The sequence below is a fragment of the Cariama cristata genome, unplaced genomic scaffold, assembly GCF_000690535.1.
Source record: "Cariama cristata isolate BGI_N322 unplaced genomic scaffold, ASM69053v1 scaffold15250, whole genome shotgun sequence".
NCBI classification, from domain to species: Eukaryota; Metazoa; Chordata; class Aves; order Cariamiformes; family Cariamidae; genus Cariama; species Cariama cristata.
Window position 1 is genome coordinate 1,197 of NW_009594191.1, and position 23,060 is coordinate 24,256.

Genomic DNA, 23,060 nt, shown 5'->3' on the forward strand with positions numbered 1-23,060 from the left:
CCATTGACCCTCACTGAAATATTTGCATAAAGGGCCCGAGAGGAGCATTTTGCCTCAGATGGCAAATTTTGTTCTCAATTACACACAGGGCAACTAATGTGATTTCAGATGTATAAAAGACAGTAATTAACCAGCCTCAATGATTCTATACGTACTATTACAAATGGTAATTTTAAAACACTTATGTTTATAAATGTACTTGAGATTACCAGAATTTGTAATTGTCCCCCTGTGCAATTATCATGAGGGTAGATAATGGTGCTCTATGCATCACATTGATTTTGCTTGTAGAGGGTTATGCTGAGATACACATAAACCAGTAAAAGTTCTGTGTTTAAGAACAAGTTAAATATCTAAGGAAACCACAGTGCAATAAGTTTCTACACACTTATCAGCATATTAACAGTTTCCTCTTAAATGCAGATTGCAGAGTACTAAGGAAAATACATTTTTAAGTTGGGAAATATATGTCTAACTCATATTTCTTGTAAGGAATGACACCTACATCTAAGAAGTTTTCTCTTAAACTTTATGTTGCTTAGGGAAAAACGGCAGAGCATCTTCCATTGATAGCTGGCTGTTCTCCTCTTAAAAGGACCTCTCAACGATACCTACAGACTCCAAATAGATACTCCTATTCCAGTCAGTCTTATGCTTTTGAATCAACTTACATTTGTGATGTGTAGTTTCTGAATGACGTAGTCTGGGCATGTTTTACTTTCATTGATCCTCACAATGATGTCCCCATATGTTGCAGAGCCATTCTCCATTGAAGGCCAGTACTGGGCACATTTGTTCTATGAAGATATGAAGTTAGGTGAGCAGCACAACAGCAAAGTGGCAGAGAGCTGAGAGCTAGAAGAAAGCCTGATGTAAAATAGATAGCGACTCAGTATAGTCTTTCCAACTTCTCACAGGTCTCGTCCTCTCCTGAAAAGGCTATCACTACTTAGGATGTCAGTGCTAAATAATTCCAAATATCCAACGATTCAGGTCTCTAACCTGAAATTTATGCCCATGGAATTTAACTTGGAACATAAAGTGGGGAAAAAATCCTGTATACTAGTCAAAAAAGTGAACAGTTACTGTTGCTGTTGCCTGAAGGCTGTAGAAAAGTTTGCAGCTACTTCTATGGCTTCTTTTTCAGTCTTCAGTGAGGGACGTTGCTCCCACCTGCCTATAACATCAACTTGGGGATGCTGTAAATCTGCATGCTGCCAACATTTTCATCTTTAAAAGCAGTTGAAACAGCAGTTCCCCTTCTTCCCGCTGTACCTGGAATAAGGAACAAAAGCAAGCCAGAAGCACCCAACCTTCCAGACAAAGCAAGGGCAAAGACAATGGTTTAAAAAAATATTCTGTCTAGGATTAGCTGAGGGCATTGCCAGGATATCAGAAGATAATAGACAGGAGAAAAATACAAACCATACATTTTCTGACAGGTCTGTGAGGAGCTAGAGCTCTACCTTGAGCCCTTTTCGGGATTTATTAGCTGTAATTTGGAAGCTGACTCTCTGCTACTTACAGCTGTGACTAAAGTGACGTTTTCTGATATGACTAGTAATTCCATAAGGCAACACTGTTTTTGGCATGCTTTGCAACATAGGTTCTGCCACAACAAGACAACAGCAAAGAATGAAAACAAAGTACTAAGAAGAAAATGCAATTCACCACAGCACAGCAACCCATTCTGTTTTCAGACAAAAGAATGGAAAGATGGATGGATGGTTGAAAGGATGGATGGATGGATGGATGGATGTTTGTTACCCTCTTTCCTTCCTCACAGCGAGTCACCATGACAATAATTGTTGCCTTCTGTTCCCAGATCATTCTCCAAAAATCATCTGTGGTTTCATCCTTGGGGCCTAGCAGGAGATATTTTAAGGGAGTTTTTCAGAGTGCAGCTACATGAAAAACCACTTACATTCTGGACATGTTTAGCCATGCAGTCTGAAAAGCTAACTAGAGACCATGCAAATAATAGCCACACACTTGATTTCATTATGAATGCTGCCATTAGGCTACAACATTTTAAAAGTCTCATATATATGTTTTTAGTACATAGCTGTGAAATCTGAAAACTTTTGGTGTAAAATTATACATCATGAGAAATCTGCCTTTGAAGTATAATTTATTCATCTTCACAAAATTCCCTAAGCAAAAACTCATTGGCAACTTTTTCATATTAAATTTCAAAATGTCAGATTTTCAATTTTTCTTTAAATTTACTAAGACTTCTTTACTACGCTAACAAAAAAATGGGTGAATAAAGAAAGCACATTCTTTTAAGGTTAAAAATTACCTTGTGCAGCAATGTATTTTCTTGGTTCTTTGAAGCCCTATAAAAAGTACAACATTATCAACTTTGAGAAAGGAAGTATGAACAATTTAAAAGATTTGCAGCTTTAAAAATAAATTCAATATGCAACAGTCCAATAATACCGAATATATTACAAAGATGGAAAGAACTCAAATGGAAATCCTCAAAGGTGTTTGATGCATGAAATGTACAGACTACAGAATTTCTTCAATAGTGCCTAAGATTTTTTTTTTTAAGTAGAAGTCACTCACATCAATATAACTTGCGTTTATATAGTCTGATCCTGGGTCTCCTGGGATCTCTGAGAGCTCAACACGGTTATGATCATCTATTTAAATAATTTAAAACAAAATAATTATGTTATCTCATGGCACTGAGCAAACAGTTATTTATAAAACATGCAAAAACTGTAACAAATACTCACATGGAAGGATATCAATGTAACGGTTTTTGTTCTGATTATGGCTTTTTTTGGCCTCCTTTATTGAAAATTTAGTGAAAACCCTAGGAATACTCTGTAAAATACAATGTTTCTTTTATTAGGTAAGCATATACTTAAAATAGCTTCTACTTACAGTCAAATGCATATGGAAGAAATTTAGTACTACTGAATCTGGAAGATAACATTCTGTTTCATATGATACTACTTCATATATTTCTTCTACCTAAAATAAACAAATTTCTTTTCCCTTAATATAAATATCTCTCCACAATTATATAGTATTTATATCCCCATGGCTATGCAGTAAGAGAATTTAAAATATGCATTAAAATGTACCTTAGAATAAGAAGTATTTAGACTGTGTGTTTTATACTTTTCCTGAAAAACACCTTCAGGAAGAAAAAAGGAAAAAAAGTACCATCATCTTATAATGAGGAGAGCTTGGCAGCAAAATTATCTGAAGCCTATTTGACCTTAGATGATAATTCATTCAACTTTCTAGATTCCTACTTTTTTATTTATAACCAGTGCATATACTTCAAACATGCTCTTGAACAGAATTCTTCCAACCACCTGGCTACAAATCTGTGGTATATTTGGGGCCAATGACAAACCTGAAATTCATCCAAGAAAAGTCTTCCTTCATCAGCAATCTTCCTCTTGTATGTGTCTAGCAATTGCTCCGAAGGTATTGGCTCTATGTTCAGAAGTTGCCTGTCATCATCTTTAACTGTGTAAATACATTGAACATTTATCGTTACTGACTTTGAAAATGTAAATTACATTTCAGTAAATGTGATTCTCGAATTGTCAGATAAATTAGCAAAAGGACAAACTTTATTTTAACTACGCATGTTTATTTTTCAAAGAAATGGTGTTGCCTGAGCCAGCTGTGAGCAAACAGGCCCTGGGAACAACAGAACTTGTTCAGCTCTGCTGCCTGACTGGAGACACCTCAGGAGGACGCCACGTGCAGGGACATTGCATTAACAGTGCTGTTGTACACAGTGGCGACTGTCGTATTCAGGTCACAGCAACAGCCCCAACGACCACAATAGTTACATGACCTTGTCCTCTACTTCAATTCTGATCATTTATCATCAATGGTGAAATGGATTACTGTGCAAACAACCTACAAATGTAACATCTATTCCCTACCTTTCCAAATTCTTCTAACTAATTGTCTGAGGTGCAATAATCTGTAATATCATCTTTAATAATAAAGTAATGATTAAACAAGTTTTAACATCTCTAACTAGACATTTATTCATTTTTCATTTACATTGAAAAGATTTTTTTTTCTTTAACAGCCATGTGTCTAATCAAATGGATTTGAGTATCAACAGAGTATAACTTCCCATTTAATGTAGTTAATGTCTGTGGGCTTGAATGTCATAAATAATTTTTTTTCGTGAAGCTTTCTAGTATTGACTGATTCTGTCTTTCCTCATAGGCTTTGAAATCTTGTGCAAAAAGTTGGACATAATGCTTGCTTTCAGTCTTTGGGATTTGAAAGCCTTTAAAATTTTGTGGTAAAAATCAACTGGCTTATGTTTAAATTCTTGCTTTTAAAAAGGTGCACAGGAAAGGGAAATTCTGCTTGAAGCTGTATTTGATTCTGGACTTACTCTCAGGGTTAAACATATCACAACCATTGTCTAGGATAACACAATTGGGTTTATAATTAAATAACAAATTTTTTTCAAACACTGATAAACTTTCAGTTCATTTAAGTATAAATACTTTTGCTATGTATTTACTGAAGTGGCATTTTTTTTCCCCAAATAAGGTGCTGTCATGTTGGTATCTGTAATCTATGTATACAACCTAGAATGTAAACAATCCAGAGGTGGCAGCAAGACATGTGACTAGTTTTATTTCTACTTGCTAAATACATAAAGATACTCACCTGCAACAAGGTTCATGGCTTCAGAAGAACTGCTGTAAGGAGGAAAAGCATCTGTAAAAACTTTGACTAGTAAGATGCATATATGATAAGAAGTTAAATAAAAGCAGTTCTGTATGTGAACATCAAGACTGTTCATAACCAGCAGACCACATTACAAGCTCTCTCACATATTGCACCACCTCACTTCACAGCAATAGCAGCAGTCAGCCTGACTTTCCAGGGCTCTGGCACAGTCATCAGGGAAGACAATGACCATTCTATTGCCATCCGCTGTCCTACAGAACTGCTAAGTCACCTGGAGATGACTATAATAAACAAAGCCTCCCTGAGATATTGTTTGCGGTGAACAAGCATTTGAAGGAGTTCCAAGAAAGTGTGTATTATTTTAATTACTTTAACTTAAATCATAGAAGAAAGGTTTTCCAGATATTTGTGAATAATTTTTCACAAAACTAGTGACAAAATATTTTGTTGTAGCAGATCAGTTCTTCTGTGCTCTGAGGAAGGGTATAGCAGAGAGATTTAAAATCTATTTCATTGTATTTGCATTGTCAGACAAACCACCAAAAATTGAGTTTCTTTTGAAAGGATCAAAAGGTAAAAGAACATAATTTCCCAGTATTAATGAAATATCAAACTTGTAACATTTTTGCACTATCCATTGGGAAATCTTGTGGAAAAAACAGAAAGCCTCCCCCCCACCCCTCACTGCTATTTATATAAGAAAGGGAGAGAAATACGAAGCTTACCTAAGCTTTTTTTTGTGAAGATCATAGATTTTGTACAGAACCAGTAGTAAAGCAATTGATGTCACAACAATCAAGAACACCAAGAATATAATTAGGGCTTTAGAATTATCTAGCAACAGAAAAAGAATACATTTATTATTTCTTGAACACATAATTAATGTCATTTTAAAATTACTCTTTTTTTTTTTTTTACTTTTCTTTTTTAATCTGTATGCTTCCTAGAACCAGGGCTGAATAGTTTGTTTTGGTTTGTTTGTTTTTTTGTTAAAAGAACTAAACAATTATTTTTAAGTGTTTAGTTTAAGTTTGAAAATTTTAAGCTTACAGAAAAGGAGAGAATTTTGTTTCTTCATTAGGAAAAATTTCACTTAAACTTTCCATGTCCACCTGTCAAAATGCTACAACTCACTCACTGGTTTGGCATTACTATGCTTGTCTCCTGCTCTGTGTGACCTGTACACCTGAGCAGTGGTGCTCTCAGCTGCTCCTGATCTGGGAGCTGGGAATCCCTGACAAGTCACAGATGTTCAGCTCCTGAAACACAGGATCTGAACACAGGAAAATAATCCTAAAGTGAATAATTCTAGTTAGAGAAATTAATTTCTAGCTGCATTCGAATGCAGAATGAAGAAACTACAGCTGTGTAATGATTCTGAATTGCGGTCAATGACTTGTCAACATGATCTGTTACATTCATGCTGAATGAGGATATTATTTTTTCAAATGCAGATCAACTAGAAACTATAAAAACAGGCAGTTTGGATTTTTAATTAGAAGCAATTGTAAAGGAATTCACAATTTACGCTATTACTCTATACTATGGTAAAGTCTAAAAGTAAAAATGCTGTATATATTTACTTACATCTGGTTCTTATACTCTTCTTTACTGGCTGCCCTCTATGTTCTCCATTAAACACTAAGATCTGCATGAAGTGGGTGAGAATAGTAGAGTTGTTATATCTTAACAAGTAAAAATTTCTGCATAAATTTTTTTTAAAAGCAAAGCGCAATGGATATTTGAAATACATTCATTTATTTTCAATGAATCAATCTCAATCTTCATATAGCTATTTATAGTGCAGCTCGAGTTTCCACCTAAGTTACAGCAAGTTCTAGATCCAAAGATACATAGATGACTGGAAAAAAAAGTTAGTGAAACAGGAAGCACATTTTACAACATCAAAATCGGATGTATCTCAAGGAAGAAATAGAATCTATCTCTTATCAAATCAAAATCAGGTCTCTCAAATCTGAAAAATAACCATGCAATATCTAATAAAACAACATTATTTTATTTGCTTCAACAGTAAATATACAAATAGTCAACTGAATTGGATATTTTTATGACAAGTTCCTGTATGGAAACTAATTCATAAAAGTTTAAATTATAGAAGCCAAAATAAACTTTTAAATAAGCTGCTTTCTTGCAACATTAACTTTTGGTACTTTAACTGGTGTTAAAATATTGGTTTTTTTAGAAGTGTTTATATTTCATAATATATTTTACATTTATCCAATCTTTTAAATTTCCCTAATAGAAATTCCCAATAGGCAGCTTTAAGTTTATACATCAAATATCGGACACTTTTCTTGTGAAGAAAAATTAATCTTACGATTAAACTTAAAGACTTAATACTAAACAGTGGAGAATACTATCAGGATTGAATAATAGTGATTTTAATAGTAATAATCTCCTGCTGCAAATCATCCAAAAGGGGAGGAGATGGGCTTTCAGCACCACTGCTGACAGTAGGCTGAGTTCTTAATGAGCCTACCCAATCCCTTAAGAGAAACCTCTCCTGAAGACTGAGAGGACCGTACCCCAGCTCCCACTCTCTGCTCTAAAAGGCCAATGTGTTCAAGAGGTTGGAGGTTTCTGAATTCTGCAGCTGGGAGGAATGCCATGGTAGGTGACAACATCCAGAGGAGCAGCAGAGGTGCCAGGGAAAACAAGCAAGAAGCCTCTCAAATAGCGAAAGCCAGAAACCTAGTGCAGCAGTCGGGGTCAAAACATCACTAAACCAAAAAGTATGCTGGGTAGGCTCCTGTTTATTCCCTGAACAATTCAGTGTGCAGATAGAAGGGAATCGTGATATCTGCCAGCTCTCACAGGTGATCTGTTTTGTTGGTTTTTTTCTTGAGCCTTCCATAACTTGTACCAGAATCCTTTTGTTACTAGTTAAGGCCATAAGGCTTTCTCTCTTTTTCCGGTAAGAACTGGGCAGAATATGTTCAAAGTAGAAGCTGGGGTTCAGAGCCAAGCAGAAGCCAATTGCTTCCATAAGGCAAACTGCTCACTGCAAGTGGTGTACAAAAAGCTTACAAGAGTGCAGGGGTCTCGTAATATGGGGGCAATGCAAGCATCTTTTGCTCCTACAGGACCTCATTTTCCAAATACAAAGCTTTCTGAGCAGAATCTGTCGGAAAAATACTCACAAAGCCTTGGAACAAAACCTAGACTACTCAAGTTCTCTGACACTGCATTTCCTCAGGAAGACACAGAGAAAAGAGGAAAAGATTGTGGAAAAGGAATTAAACTGGTTCCTAAAAGTAATAAAACTCTGTCATTCCTACTGGTTACTTTCTTGCCCAAACTTTACTGGGAGGAGCTATCAGGATATAAAAAAATATTCCTGGCCACATTAAGGGGATCACACGAGACCATTGGCTTTGCAAACAACAAATGCCAAAAGGATGAAATGCCTGAAAGATGAGAAAATAGCAGGAGGCCTTCAAGAAAGTGAAGCTTGTAAACAGAGGATGATATATTTTGTATGGAAACAAGGACTGGCTTGTAAAAGGCTGATGTAAGGACATGCAAAAGGATGTGAACTGCTTTATACGAGCTAGTCCCTGAAGCATCTAAAATCTTCGCAGAGAAAAATTCCTGAGCAATTATCTCAAGACTTAAATCCCATATTTGTCCGCTGATTGAAATGACAGTTGCACTTTCATTAAATGAAATGTGTTTTAAACACTAAAATATCAGTTATGCTTAAGAAGCTATTTTAAAACTTATGGAAACCCAATTTCTCTCTATCCCAAGTACAAACAGTCTATTCAGCTTGTATTTTTTGTGCTGTCAGAACTTATGTGTTGTGGTAGCACACAAGGTATTGAATGATAGGCTAAGCACATATGCATTATATTTCAAAGAAATAGCTACTTCTTTACATCTGTGGCCTACAGATCCATAGATTAACTCCTCTGCCACCATATTTGCCTTTTTCCAAAAATCAAGTATAATATGCTTAAACAATGAAAATACAGCAATATTTTATATTTTTAATTTAATAAGCCTACTTACCGAAAATGTATAGTTTGTCAAGTACAAGAGATTTTCTTTTTTAAAATCACAGTGATTCTCTCTGAAGTCCGTTGTTCCATCATTTTCCCAAGTCAATTCAAATACTGTTTTTGCTCCATACACTTGTTGACTTTTGCACTTAATTTGGACAGCATTATCAGCTGTCAATGTTGCATTAACATCAGTCACTTGCTGTGGTTCTGTTCACAAAAGAAGTGTTACTCATTGTATTCTTATAATTTCAAACCAAACATTTCAACAGCTGTATGTGTTCATGTCTGTCTGTTATCTTCTGTCTTAATAATTTGATACATTTTCTTTCTTAAAAATTTCAGTCCCAGTTTAACGAGATAAATAAAATCAATTTTGAGTTAATCATAGGCTTTTCTGAACTGGAAAAGATGTGAAGTGGAACTGAAAAGGCTGGGAAGATCAGAGCTCTGCTGACACTCAGGCTGCAAAGACAATATGATGGCAACTATCTCTTGCATCTGACATCACTTTCTTATTTGAGGAACATGGGACAACAGACAAGACAGGATAACAAACAGTTTTCAGTGTGACTGTATGTTTCAAAACTTATGTAAATGAAATTTCCTACCAGGAGTTACTATTATATTAATATTTGGAATAGTATCCTTTTTCTTAAAGTGTCACATTGTCTTAAAGCTGGCCTAAAACCACAAAAACTTTTTACTTTTTAATTATAAGGAATCAGTTAAGTCTAATCTGTGTTTTCTAAATCTAATTTTGTATGTTGTAGCAAATGAGTTTCAGACTAGGGGCACAGCCCAAGGGACCTTTCATTGAGAGCTTATAAAACCTTTCAGAATGTAAATAACCTCCTGCATAAGGCAGCTCCATTAGCCACATTTCAGTAGAACACCACCATGGAAATTTTCTTCAAAATCATTTCAATTTGCAAGCTAGCATATTTTTTTTTAAAAAAAAGGCAGTTGCTTTTTTTCTTCATACAAAGAACTAAGATGTATGAGGCTTTATGAGCAGATCAAATATGCTATGTGGGGAATGGCAGGATATTTTACTTGGCTGAGTGCATGGTTACAACATATCTGCTCATTTTTATCCACAGGGTAGATTTGTTAGATTCCTGTACAGCATACTACTGAAAGAGCTGTGACAAGGAGAAAGTGAACATTTCTGGAGCCAATGTGTTTGTTGAAGAGGAAAAAATATTTTATAAAATGTAGGTTTTTTCTGCTTCCAATGAGTTGTGCTCTACTGATACATGCTCTTGTTCAAGAAGACATAAAACTCTTCCACTATCTGCTTGATCATGTTATCAACTGTTGTAACAGTTGGAGAAGGTTTAATAACTATTGTTAATACATGAAGGCAAGCAGCTTGTTATTTTCTCAAAAAATAAGGGAACTGAGGTTGTTTTCCAGACCCATAAACTTATATTGTGGACTGTAATCTTCACCTGAGTTATTAAAATATGAGTGGAGCCCCACAAAGTGGAGAGTCCAAAAATATAAGATGCTCAAACTAGATTATCACAGAGAGAAAAAACATGATCATTCTCAAATTAGGGTTCTTTGAAAATTAAAGACATTTTTCAATTTCTGTTACAGTTAAGTCTCAGATCAAATGGTTTACATTATCAATCAATTCATTTATCAGCTTTTTTTTTTCCCCCATGGGGCTTCACGTGATAATTTTGATCCTTGTATTCTTCCGACTATAAACTAAAATTTGTTAGCTCAATGACCCAGAGTAACAGGAAGATTCCAATGTTTTCATGGATTGTCTATAAAACTAGACAAAAAAGCTCTGTATATTCCACAGAAGGATTGGATTCAAATTCAAAGCAATAGTCTGCCAGAAGCCCCTGTATTTCCCAAAGCTCTACAGCAACACACTTAACAAAAACAGCAGTCAGATTTAATGTTCTTACATATCTATTTCTACATACTTTTCAGGAGAGCTAAAAGCAACAAAAGATTTAATTATTCCTGCTATTAGGGAAAAATAAATCACCACTTTAAACTATCATTATATCATTAGCACAAAAATAATATTTTATTTTTCACTAAAAAAAAAAATCTTTTGCTTATTCAGTGACATTAAAGGAAATATTAATTTAGTATCTTACCAGGTATAAACCATCATAGTTTCCCTATAGCTGTATCTCTCTATTAGCTGAGTCTGGAGGTGGTGGAACTACAGCTAAAAAGGTACTGGAAAAAATTATATAAACATGGGTTTTTGGGGGTGGGTTTGGTGGTTTTTTTGTGTTTTTTTTAAAGAAGGAATTAAAACAGTACGAGGCTCTACATCTGAAGATGGGCCCGACCGTCCAGCCAGTTTTTTAGCCAGTGAACAGTACACCCATCCAAGCCATGAGCAGCCAGTTTCTCCAGGAGAATGCTGTGGGAAACAGTGTCAAAGGCTTTACTAAAGTCTAGGTAGACAACATCCACAGCCTTTCCCTCATCCCCTAAGCAGGTCACCTTGTCATAGAAGGAGATCAGGTTAGTCAGGCAGGACCTGCCTTTCATAAACCCACGCTGACTGGGCCCGATCACGTGGTTGTCCTGTACATGCCTCATGATGGCACTGGAGATGATCTGCTCCATCACCTTCCCCGTCACCCAGGTCAGGCTGTAGCCCTGTAGTTCCCCCAATCCTCCTTCTGGCCCTTCTTGTAGATGGGTGTCACATTTGCTAGTCTCCAGTCACCTGGGACCTCTCTGGTTAGCCAGGACTGCTGATAAATGATGGAAAGTGGCTCGGCAAGCACTTCCACCAGCTCCCTCAGTACCCTTGAATGGATCTGATCCAGCCCCATAGACTTGGGTGTGTCCAAGTGGTGTCACTGACCATTTCCCCTTGGATTATGGGGGCTTTATTCTGCTCCCCATTCCTGTTTTTCAGCTCAGGGGGCTGGGTACCCAGAGAACCCACACCTTCCAAAGGTCTTGCTACTAAAGGCTGAGGCAAAGACAGCATTAAGTACCTCAGCCTTTCCCTCATCCTTTGTCGCTGTGTTTTCCCCTGCATCCAATAAAGGATGGAGATTCTCCTTATCCCTCCCTTTGTTGCTAATGTATTTATAGAAACATTTTTAATTGTCTTTTATGGCACCCCTCCTCGGGTGCTTGTCCCTTCTTCCAAAGGTCATAAACTCTCCTTTTTTTCCTGAGTTCCAGCCAAAGCTCTCTGTTCAGCCAGGCCAGTCTTCTTCCCCACCAGCTCGTCTTTCAGCACATGGGGACGGCCTGCTCCTGTGCCTTTAGGATTTCCTTCTTGAAGAATGTCCAGCCTTCCTGGATCGCTTTCCCCTTCAGGACTGCCTCCCAAAGGACTCTCTGTCAACCAGGCTCCTGAACAGGTCTAAGTCTGCCCTCTGGAAGTCCAAGGAAGCCATTCAGCTGACTCCCCTCCTTACTTCTCCAAGAATCAAGAACTCTTATCATTTCATGATCGCTTCTTTAGATTGAGACATAATGCTTTCTAAAATCTTATCAAAAATTTTAAATGAATGCAGAATTTTTTGGTTTTAAATCTGGTATATGTGAGAAGAATACTAATACTAAATGCATAATTAAAAATAATTAGCATTACATAATTAAAAAACCACTAGTGATATGAATGTCAATACAATTCTTTTAATGTCAGTCAGTTTCTTGGCTAATAGTAATAACATATAGAAAATGTAATGAAGTACAGTAAGAAAGCACGTATTCCCTGTATTAGTATCAGTCTTGTCCATAACAGTTAGCAGACAAGAGACTTACCTGCTGATTTTGTTGTAAAGTTACATCTTCCAGCTTTTCCCCTAATTTTTCCGCTATTATATTTGCTGAATGTATATGGAATCACATATACCATACCTCTGGTATAAGGTTCTAATTCACGGCAAATAAAGTTAGTTGTGTTGTCTTGTTCTTCCTCTTTAAGAAAAAATGAAAAATGAAGTTAATTAATTAAATGAATGAAATTTATGTTAGGAGCACAGGAACTCCTACACTTCATCAGAGCTACCTGAAGCCACTGCCATGTGTAGTTCTATTTTAATTACCTTGTACGTGGTTGGTTTGTCTTGCTTACTAATGCTAAGTGAATGCTCAGGAAGAGAAAGAAATAATTCCCCAATCAAAAAGGTAGAAAGTTGAGGTTTTGTTCTGTTCTGTTTTTTACTTTCTCAGTATGTCATTTAAATGGGTATAATTAAAAACTAACATAAAGTGCATTGATAAAGAGAGGCTGATACTTTCTTCTGTGTTCAGCTTGGGAAGGTTAGTAGACAGATGTCAAAAGTCACTCTGCACACTGGGCACATCTGTCCTGGTATGATGCGAGAGATGTCATGTACTTTTGGTAGTAGCAAGCAGGACAGAAAGGAATTGCACGATAAGGAACATGAGCGAAGCTACTACCCACACTGCAACTAGGACTTTGGTGGTTTGGGGAAGTGGGAAGCAATGGCCTTTCCATGTTTCCTTCTCTCTGCTTCAGATGTGACCTCGCCACACCCCAGCATACTGCCTTGGTCTCCTAGACTGGCCAAGCCAGACCAACCACAGAAACTGGTGCATGGGGCTGCCACCCTTTTGGGTAGTGCTCAAATTTGGGGCATGGAGAATGGGAGAGATTATTTGTATCTCAGGAGCACAGGAGCATGACATCTTTTGGTTCCAGTGGCAGTCCAGGTTTACAAAACATGCAGTATGTGAACAAAAGGAATGAATTAACCCAGGACTAACTTAAACCTGACATATATTTCCTGGAATCATGTATCAGGGTCTTCATTTTCAAAACATCGTTTTCCAGTCCTTGTTTTGAAGAAAAACTCACACCTGGAAAACACTGTCACAGCATAATGGATACAAACTTACCCATCTAAATATAGGGTGGCCTAAACCAGCATGTCTGAAAGGAGTGACGGTTTTAGTTGTTAGGCCAACAACCTGCCTTTACCTATCTAAACATGTATGTGATAACTGCCATACTTAAGACCCTTGACTTTTACATACATTGCTGTTACTCAGAAGGCATGTTCCTGTCTTCTCAGGGAATGTATTAACCAGCTATAGCAGCATTTTCTGAGACAGAGAGTACCATGCTACAAACTGATCAGGCAACTGATGATCTTGTCATAACCTACTCTTAATACAAGAAGCGAAGCATGAGAACTGAGGAGTGACAGAGTTGTGTCCTGAAATGGTAAACTGAATAAACACAAGGTTCAGCTGGAACAAAGGAAAGAAACTGAAACGTTTGTAACAAAAAAATCCCAACCAAACCAAACAAATTTATGCACAGTTTGAAGAGATTCCAATATGGTTTGACAGTGCATCATGCTTACTGCTCTGTAAATATTAAAACACACAATTAATTTTTCACTACTGAAGGGGCATATACTTACCCGTGCCATTGCATCTCACTATATAGCCATCTATAGGACCCTTTGAAATGTCACTAGGTTCCTTCCATGTAACTGATACACTTCTGGCATCACAAAGTACTGTAAGGTTTTCTGGTGCTTCTGGAGCTGTTGTAAAAGAAAAATAATGGGGAGGGAAGGAAATGTTTGAATGAAAATGAAAAATATTCCTTTTTTTTACCTACTTTGATTAAATTAAATTTCATTGGATACTAAAGCAAGATACCAACAACATGTAATATTTTTCATAGTCTATTTCATTCAAAGAAATTACACATAAGTATAAACTGAATATATGTAAAAGCACCATATTAGAGTAATTTCATAAATTTAATTAATTCAGGACAAGGTGAATACAGCAATATCACATATTACTAAAATTGTCCAACATTTCCAAATATTATACATTGTTTTTATTTCCTTATCATTTTAACAAACATTAAATGTTTGGCCTGAATTTTTATTTGCAGGTTACTTAATTTAGGTTGATTTCCTTTTTAATTCAGAAAAAAAAAAAATCTAAGCTATTTCCAAGGACAATGCTTTGGAAAAACACGTTACTTTATCTGGAGACATTCTTTGCAAGTATTCTATCACATCTTTCTTCAAATCAAGAATTTAACACTTGTTTTTGACTAGGCCTGCACTTTTTTTTTTTTCAGTGTTCATTCAAACTCCCTTATATTTGGCCATGTTCTCACCCTCCAAAAAAAAAAAATAATCACAGTCTCTGAGAGAAGGAGATGAAGGCATCAGACTGGAAGACTGAGACTGGTCTAGAGCAGGAAATGAAGACTGTGATTGCAGCCAAAGAACAATCACAAGGGCAAAAGACTGGGCAGGAGGAGCCGGAGGAGAACCTCAGAGTGGCTGCGCATGCTGCTCAAAATATGTCTTCAACCCCAGGAAGCACAGATAGTGGGATTCATAGTAGGGATTTCCAGAAATATTTTGAACATAAAGCAAAAATAAGCGTTACACTTACCACCATAATCCGTTGTTATGTTGAAGCTTTGGCTGACAACCTCCTCTTCATAAAAATGTACGGTACCAGTGCATTTGTACTCACGGTTGGGTGATAAAGTGTTCAGCTCTCTACAAGTTTGACCTAATTCTGTAAAGCCTGTTAAATCTGTAGACACAAAAAGAGTTTTATCAATATTTTTCACAACTCCAAAAGTACATGGTACCATTTTAACTTGGATTTTCTCTACCATATTTATTCAATATAATTTGTAATAAAAAATGACAAATAATATTCCAAACAGAAAAGTGTACAACCTAATCCAATGACTAGCTTTTAGTTTCTTTTACACTAACTTAGTTTGCATAGATCTTTAATCTTCATCAGTAAAGCTCATATGATTTGACATAGTTTTCCCACAGAAATCAAAACATTTCATGGGAGTCTGGCAGAACCCTGGAGTGGCTTCTTAGTTCTTCAGCTCCCTGAAACATGAAGTCTCCAGCCCCGCTCATTCATCACACATTTTGCTGAGACACATGAGGACATCCAGCATCCATATCTTCCTTACCACATAGCTGCCTTAGAGCCAGCATCTCCTCAGGCTGGCCAGCTCCAAGAGCAAAGAGCCTGGACTCTCACTGTCCAGGAGCCTGCAGAGCCAGCTGCCTGGATAGTCTGCAAGGGATCAGCTCACAGCAGACCCACAGACTGCAGGATTTCCAAACTCTCAGCTCCCCTTCAGACCATTAAGCAGGACTTCAAAATCTCCAGAAGTCTGCAATTTGTGAAGCTGGTAAACTCAGGAAATGAGCTCTCTGGGTTTGAACTTTCTCCAGATCTGCAGTGCATGGGGATGGTAGTCCCCAACCTGGTGATCCCAGAAATTCTGAACAGCCCTTCCTCAAATTGGCACAGTTAATTTAAATCTGCCAGTCTCTCATCAAAAGACAACATGAACATTGCTTTTAAAAATAAAAAAATAAATAATCATCTTTTAAAATATCTTAGAAGTGTCTTACCTTTGCATTTAACAGTCACATTAGCACAGTTCAATGAGTTCTCCCAACACACCTTTGCAGATGTGTCAGTTATATTCTCAACTTTGAAAGGAGCCTTGCTGCTCTCTGAAATGGATTAATATTATATGTCACTGTGACATTGGCTATATTGATTCTTTAAATAGCAATTTGTTCTTTTATATTTGTTCTGCAATATGAAGATACATTTGGCACAGAATAATATATAAATCATTTAAGAAGAAATGGAAAGTAAAAATTTAAAAAGCCTACATGAGGTAAAGACACTACTGGTATTCAAATAATAAATGAAACTTTTAATCCAACAATCTATTTAGTGAACAAAACATCCAGCATAAATAGTAGCTTTCAAGTGCTGGCTGGTCTTGCTATTGCTAACCATGCTGCATATGGCCAACGTAGCTGAAGTTCCCTTTTTTCCTTTACAATGAGAAAATTATGGCTTTTTACATCCTACTGTAAGAAAATACTGAGAGGTTTTAAGGTGCAACTTCAAAATGCAAAATATCTTGCTAACCAAGCACAAAGTATGAAAACCTTCTGTCTGATCCTTTGAAAAGAGACAAGAATAGACTAAGAAATCCAGGAAAGCTGAATTACTGCATGTTGGGGGTGGGGGGGAAGCAGGAAAAAGAAGAAGTTGCTAGAACCCTTCCATACCTACCAGGCTGAATAGTAAGATAATTGTCTGTGCAGCTCTCCGCTCTAACTGTGTATCTCATGCATCTCCAAAGTCTTGCTGTATAGGTGCTCAAATTCCCATGGAAAATCTCATTAGTCTCCAAAATTTCATATTTTCTGTTTTTTCTGACATTTTTCAGTGTAACTTCAACCATGTCCTTCACATCTGTTATGCTTGTTATGATGTACTCAATTTTATCATCTAAAAGAAAAAGACACAATAGCAAACAATAATTTTATGACAAATTGGAGAACCATTAAATGTTTTATGGCACCCCCAACACCATATGTGTTTTAAGAATCAGAAAATCCAGCAAAATTAGCTGCTCCTTATTGTTTTTTTTTTTTATTTTTTACTTTAAAAAATGTTTAGTCAAAACAGAAAATTTCCTTAGGAAAATACTCTTTTAAACAATTCTCTAGTTAGGAAAACTAAAGAATTAAAAAGCTGAGCATTCCAGAACCAGATTTGCTTTAATTTAAAATGTCAGTTCAAAGTGGAATACTTTCTTTTAACACCTTGAATCATTTGTTTAAACAGAAATTTCAAATTTTCTTATTCAACGCATTTCATAACCACCTAGTAAAAAATTACTATAGTCTATTCCTGAAAACTAGAAAGGAGAGGTCTCTAATATTGAAGAGAGATAAACCAATGTATAAACTCCAGTTTTATTTCAGTTATGAATTGCAGTTTGCACCATGTAATTATCAGCATGATGGGGAAAAATCAGAGAGGGCCTAGTGGAATGAAAGCAGATCTCTTCTGCAGCCCTGAATATCAACAGCCTAGTGCAGGGCAATTTAACAGAACTGTGAATGGAGATGAGAAGACCAGAAATGTTAATGACTTTAATGCTACTCTTCCAGAATTGGAAGACGGTTTATAAAATAACCTGAGATACTAACTGATCAGTTTTACTGATCAGTTTTCTGTAGTTGAGTTTACTGATTTGGTCAAATTTCAAGACGGAGGAAAAATAAAGGGTTTGGCTCTTACCACAAGGTTCTTCAGTTGTCACTGTGGGAGCTTCTATAAGAAAAGAAAACAAAATGAAGGTGTAGCTCAACAGGTTTGTTTTTGGGTTTTTTTTCACAGAGCATTGGAGGAGGATAACTGATACTGCCCAAAACTCTTCATTCAATATATTCAATACAATTGTATTTGGCATTCCACTCACATTTGAAAAAGGGAAGAAAACATCAGCTACATATAACCTCATTTTTTATCTAGTTATTTTAGGGCTCATGTGTCTTTCATCATTTTCCAATGACATCACTGACTACAAATCAGACTGGTTATTAATAATATTTCTGCATACCAAGTTACACAAGGATATTCTAAAATCATACATTCTCATAGCGGTATGATAAGCTATAGCAGTTTCCCAGCATACGTGTGCTGTGGAACGGCTAACTGAACAGTATCAATGTCACTAAAGAAACAAAATTTACTTACTTTTTGCACAGCTACTCTTCCCTTTGGAAAGAGATTTATGCAACAGTACAGATCATTTTACAACTATTTTTACACTGAAATACCCAAAAGAAATTATGAGCTGGTATTTAGAAAATCTGTACAGAAGCTTGGGCAAAGAACTTCATCCTGAAAACAACTACTTAAAACATGCTAAGGTATAAGTATTACCAAAAGAGGCTGATATCTAATTTTATTCATAGAAGATAGGCCTGGGATTTGCATCGCTGCAGATTGGGAATCATCTGGCTGAGTAGTGCCTCTAATGAGAGGGAAACTGAGACGGTCCAGTGGAGAGTTACCAAGATGATTAGGAGCAGAAGACCCGCAAGTAAAAGCTAAGCTTAGTCTGTGAAAGAGCTGACAGCAGCCTACAGCTACTTGAAGGGCAGTTACAAAGATGGTAAGGGTTCAAGTCCTGGACGTACTTTTCTCAGACACATATATATATTTTACTGACCTGAGTAATTCCTTACAGCCCAATTGCAATAATAATGTGTGTAAGTGCTTGCCAATTAGATCCCAAGAAAATGCTAATGCTGAGTGAAACGAAAGGGAAACCACTGGAAAACAGAGAAGCACACAGGTCTTGGATGTATTCATACTTTTTTGCTGCTTGGGCAAATTTCAGGGCATATCAAGAGGAGTACTGACACAGTAATTGACAGATTTACCCTCCTACTATGCCACTGTGTGGAAATAACTTCTATTTTTCACTTGCTTGACAAGTAGCAAATCTGGTATCTTTAATATTGCTCATAAACTATTAATAAAATACCTAAAAAACCCTCTTAAGTTTAATGCAGTTGTATGCCTAATATGTATGCTTAAGTTTGATAAAAGAAATTCAAGATGAATTCCCTCATTCTAACACATTTTCTGTGCTTGCAGTATCATAATTGCGGTAACTGTGTGCAAGTTTGTCACCTATTGTGTGAGTGGGGATGATCCCAGTGCTTGCTGGCATGCTGACTGGTGAGATGGTGCCGTGCAAGGATGTTGAACTGTAATCATCTGTAAGGAAATAAACAACATAGCATTAAAAAGGAAAATTCATTATTTCATATGGCTGTGTCATCAGAAATGTGTTACACTACAGCCCTTCTCCGTTTTATTTTTTCTTCTGGGATTTTTGTAATTTAGAGAAGAGTGCTAAATGAAAAATCATGTTAATATATCCAATAAAACAGAAAATGGGTATTTAAATAGCAAATTTTTAGGAATATACTACTTACTAATGAATTTTGCTATGTACAAGGACAATTTTTTTTTCATTATTTAGGCATAATCCAGGATGGAGTCAACATAAAAATGGCATTAATAATTGTGAACTAGGAAAAACTAAAACATTTTGCCATATTCTTAAGTAAAACACAATTATGAACAGTGCTTGTGCTCTTTCAGAAAAAAACACTCAAGTAGTGTTCATTTGCGAGATCACAGACCTTGCTCTCTATATTACTTACTGTATCTCAGTATTTATCTCTCTGCTTACAAACCACTGATAGGGTTTTATACTCTCTTTTAGGTCCATTCCTATTGCTCTTGCTTTGGCAACAGCCTCATTGACAGCAGCTGGCATTTTGATACCACTGTGATGACTACGAAACTTGGCCATCAGATACCGGATCCTGGAAATAATTCTGGTATTGCCACTATGCCAAATTGCAGATACCTTTCCTATTTGATGAACTGTCAGCTAGAGAAGGCTACTGTGAGGCTGAGTTACTTAGTTTTCCCCTAAAGTTCAGAGAGCAGTGAGTAGCATCTAAAGGAAGATGTCAAACCTGATGAAGCATTCTTGAAGGCAATGGGAGTGCGTGTGGTGAGGGCAGCAGTGCTGCTGCGTGGTGGGTTGCTGAGTCCCATGGCAGGGACGGAGCCTGCATGCGTGGAGAGGTATGTGCTGTCTGCAGGAGAGACACCTGTGGTGAGAGGTATATCAGTTTCATTAAAGCTTTGGAGGCTGCTGCGTCAAGGAGGGACACAAAGCTGCACACAACACAGGACTGCTGTACTGGAGTGCTCTCATACTGAGGCACTGTGAATTTGTTAGTAAGCAAAGGCACACTAAACCCTCAAGGTGTTAGGGGGTCCAACAGGTGTCAGCTGAACATCCAGTAAGTATAATCCTTTTTGGCACTGACTGCACCTCTTTCATGCTAAACGATGCGTTTTAAAGTATGCTCAAATTCATGACTCAAACCCAGACTTGTCTGATACTCTTGCCTCGTAAGACAGCGTGTTTCATTTCATTGGGCTGAATGAAAAGGCATTACACACTCTGTGAGATAACTATGCGCAGGAAAAGGAAAGAAGAAATGATTGGAAAAAAACACTACTGCAGTTCTGTTTTGTAAATGAAAAGTTTCTTACCAGGTGTAGTTGCTGCTGACTCAACTCCTTAAGAAGAGAAAGAGAGAGAGAAAGTGTAAATTAAACTTTCAAGGAATTAAATACAATCATATGCCAAAAATACAAAAAGAAACATTCCTTCCTCCTAACTATCAGCTGAGCTTTCTCCAGGGAATTACACAATTTTTAGGTAATATTTAGTGGCATGTAGCAAAAACCAGACCCCCAAAATATCAAGCATCTGATATGTGGACTGATATTGTCCACAGGAGTCTGTGCTGTGCAGCCTGAGAGGTGAAGACAGCATCAGGAAGGCTGTGGTGGATGCCAGTTCGGCTGAAACAGGAGAAGAGCAGCAATGCCATGGTCCCGAATTCACTGTTACCTTCAGCAGTGCCTGGAGGTGAGAGTGATGTGGAGCGTGCAGGTGGAGGTGACACAGAGGAGGGAGAGCTGGTGTTTACCAGATTTTCATCTTTTGCTGCGCAGTGAGGAAAAAATACCATCAGGTGAGTGATGCATGAAAATGAGAAGCTCATTGCAAGCAGAAAGGCTGCCAGCTGCTCTCTGAATTGTATTTCTCCCTCCAACACTAGAAAAAAGAACACATTTACATTGCTCTCCAGTTCCTGCACAGGCTGTGCAACACATCTGCTTGGATTTATTGCAAGAGCATGGCTTGCAATTAGGTCTGCAAGACCATGAATTACAAATTCCCATCAATTTGGCTGGGATGACTTTATGGTGAAGAGATTTGATCATCCTTTAGCAAGGTGTGCGGGATGCACTAATTGCAGGTGTTTGAAACACCAGCTGAAGGAGGTGAATTAACGTGCAGCTTGCAAAAAGCCCAGACTGATTGGGGTGGTTTTGTTTCATATTGTTGACCCAGGAAGGACCCTCTTCCCACAATCAGATACCGCTGTGGTGCCCAAGGAGCTTTGCATGAACTGCAGGAAAGTGCCACTGTGACAGCTCAGCATGAAACTCTCATCTGAGAGCTCAAGGGGAAGGGGCGTCTGTAAGGAAAACAAACTCATAGCAACAGCATGTTATAGCTTGAATTCTAATTGCTTTCTTCGAAAAATGTGTTTGAAATCCCCACCTTTGATTTAATTAAAATAAAACAATAAATATGTCCTCATTACACTAACAAATTTTGCTGTAGTATAATTGACCTCAGACAACATAAATCACCAGATTGCTTTAACAGTGATGGAATTAACCAATGTATGATAGAAGTAGATGCCAGTTCAGCTAAAACAGGAGAAGAGCAGCAATGCCGCAGTCCCAAATTCACCGTTACCTTCAACAGTGTCTGGAGGTGAGAGTGATGTGGAGAGTGCAGGTGGAGGTGACGCAGGGGAGGGAGAGCTGGCAGTTACCAGATTTTCATCTCCTGCTGCACAGTGGGGAAAAGATATCAGCAGGTGAGCAATGCATGAAGGTGAGAAGTTCATCTATAGTAGAAAAAGGCCAATGGTTTGTACGGCTTTCTCTGAATCGCGTTTCTCAGGACAGATTTGACTGGGGGATACTTAAATGTTTCCATGTTTATCTATGTATTTTACAATACCAAAAGCTAAAATCCTCAAAATATTTTGCATCATCACACAGAAGTGTATACAAGTACAAGCAATATCAACAAATAGAGGGTGGCTTTTGCTGAATGAAGAATGACTTTATTGCTAAGAGGAGATACCAACCTGAATTCTGTTGTCAAGAAAAATCCTACTTATCTATATTCCTATTTGTCTACAATCCTCACTATACAAGAGCTGGAAAGCCAAGCCTCAGCATTCCTGAAAGCCATTTACTTTCCCTAATATTAATTTCTAAATGGCAGCGCCCTTCCTGGACCATCCTGCTGATATTTAAGAATCTCTTCAAATACCTCTTATCTCCAGGTTCTAAATTACCTCCTGACTTGAGCTGGGAGCTAGCATTTTTTCACACCTATAAAAACAAGCCTCATTTTTACACTCTGCTTTGAAATCCTGACCCAAAACATTTTGTATTTGTGTAATGCAAAATTTCTGTTGCGAGGAAGAGAGACAAAAATAAACGGCAATGGCTGGAACTATGAGTTTGTTCTCATCACTATATCTTTTACTCATTTTGAGGATTAGAAGTTTCCACTTTGACACAAGAGTCCTGAAAGCCATCTCAAAAGTATGCTTGTTCCCGCAAGACATCTCTCTCTAACACAGCCTGCTACACTTTCAGCAAGGAACAAACCCACTTGTTGTTCACACATTCCTTGCTGTGACTGTCCAGAAAGTTTCATCCACCTGTTTGGCTCTTCCTTTCTCTCCCTTTTCTACTAGTTTTTTTCCCCACTATGCTTCTTTCCTGGAACTTTTATTTTTTTTGGCATGAGTGTTTTTCAGGGAGTACTTCACTGTT

At 37.2% G+C, this 23,060-nt stretch overlaps 1 protein-coding gene across 1 annotated transcript in view; it reads right to left on the reverse strand.

The window, feature by feature from the left end:
* Window positions 1-671: 671 nt before the first annotated feature.
* The window catches only part of LOC104159319 (receptor-type tyrosine-protein phosphatase C-like), a gene marked incomplete at its 3' end in the record, with an annotated part of 26,179 nt that continues 3,790 nt past the window's right edge, over window positions 672-23,060 (reverse strand). Inside the window, exons 2-19 of the mRNA XM_009697201.1 lie at window positions 20,087-20,268; window positions 19,227-19,313; window positions 17,823-17,855; window positions 16,806-17,024; window positions 16,124-16,228; window positions 15,123-15,269; window positions 14,120-14,245; window positions 12,489-12,644; window positions 8,728-8,927; window positions 6,283-6,343; window positions 5,421-5,529; window positions 4,672-4,703; window positions 3,377-3,492; window positions 2,745-2,835; window positions 2,572-2,648; window positions 2,303-2,339; window positions 1,768-1,865; window positions 672-797 (exon numbers count right to left, since the gene is read on the reverse strand). Coding sequence (XP_009695503.1) covers window positions 672-797; window positions 1,768-1,865; window positions 2,303-2,339; window positions 2,572-2,648; window positions 2,745-2,835; window positions 3,377-3,492; window positions 4,672-4,703; window positions 5,421-5,529; window positions 6,283-6,343; window positions 8,728-8,927; window positions 12,489-12,644; window positions 14,120-14,245; window positions 15,123-15,269; window positions 16,124-16,228; window positions 16,806-17,024; window positions 17,823-17,855; window positions 19,227-19,313; window positions 20,087-20,268 — 2,002 coding nt within the window. The remainder of the gene's footprint in view (window positions 798-1,767; window positions 1,866-2,302; window positions 2,340-2,571; window positions 2,649-2,744; window positions 2,836-3,376; window positions 3,493-4,671; window positions 4,704-5,420; window positions 5,530-6,282; window positions 6,344-8,727; window positions 8,928-12,488; window positions 12,645-14,119; window positions 14,246-15,122; window positions 15,270-16,123; window positions 16,229-16,805; window positions 17,025-17,822; window positions 17,856-19,226; window positions 19,314-20,086; window positions 20,269-23,060) is intronic.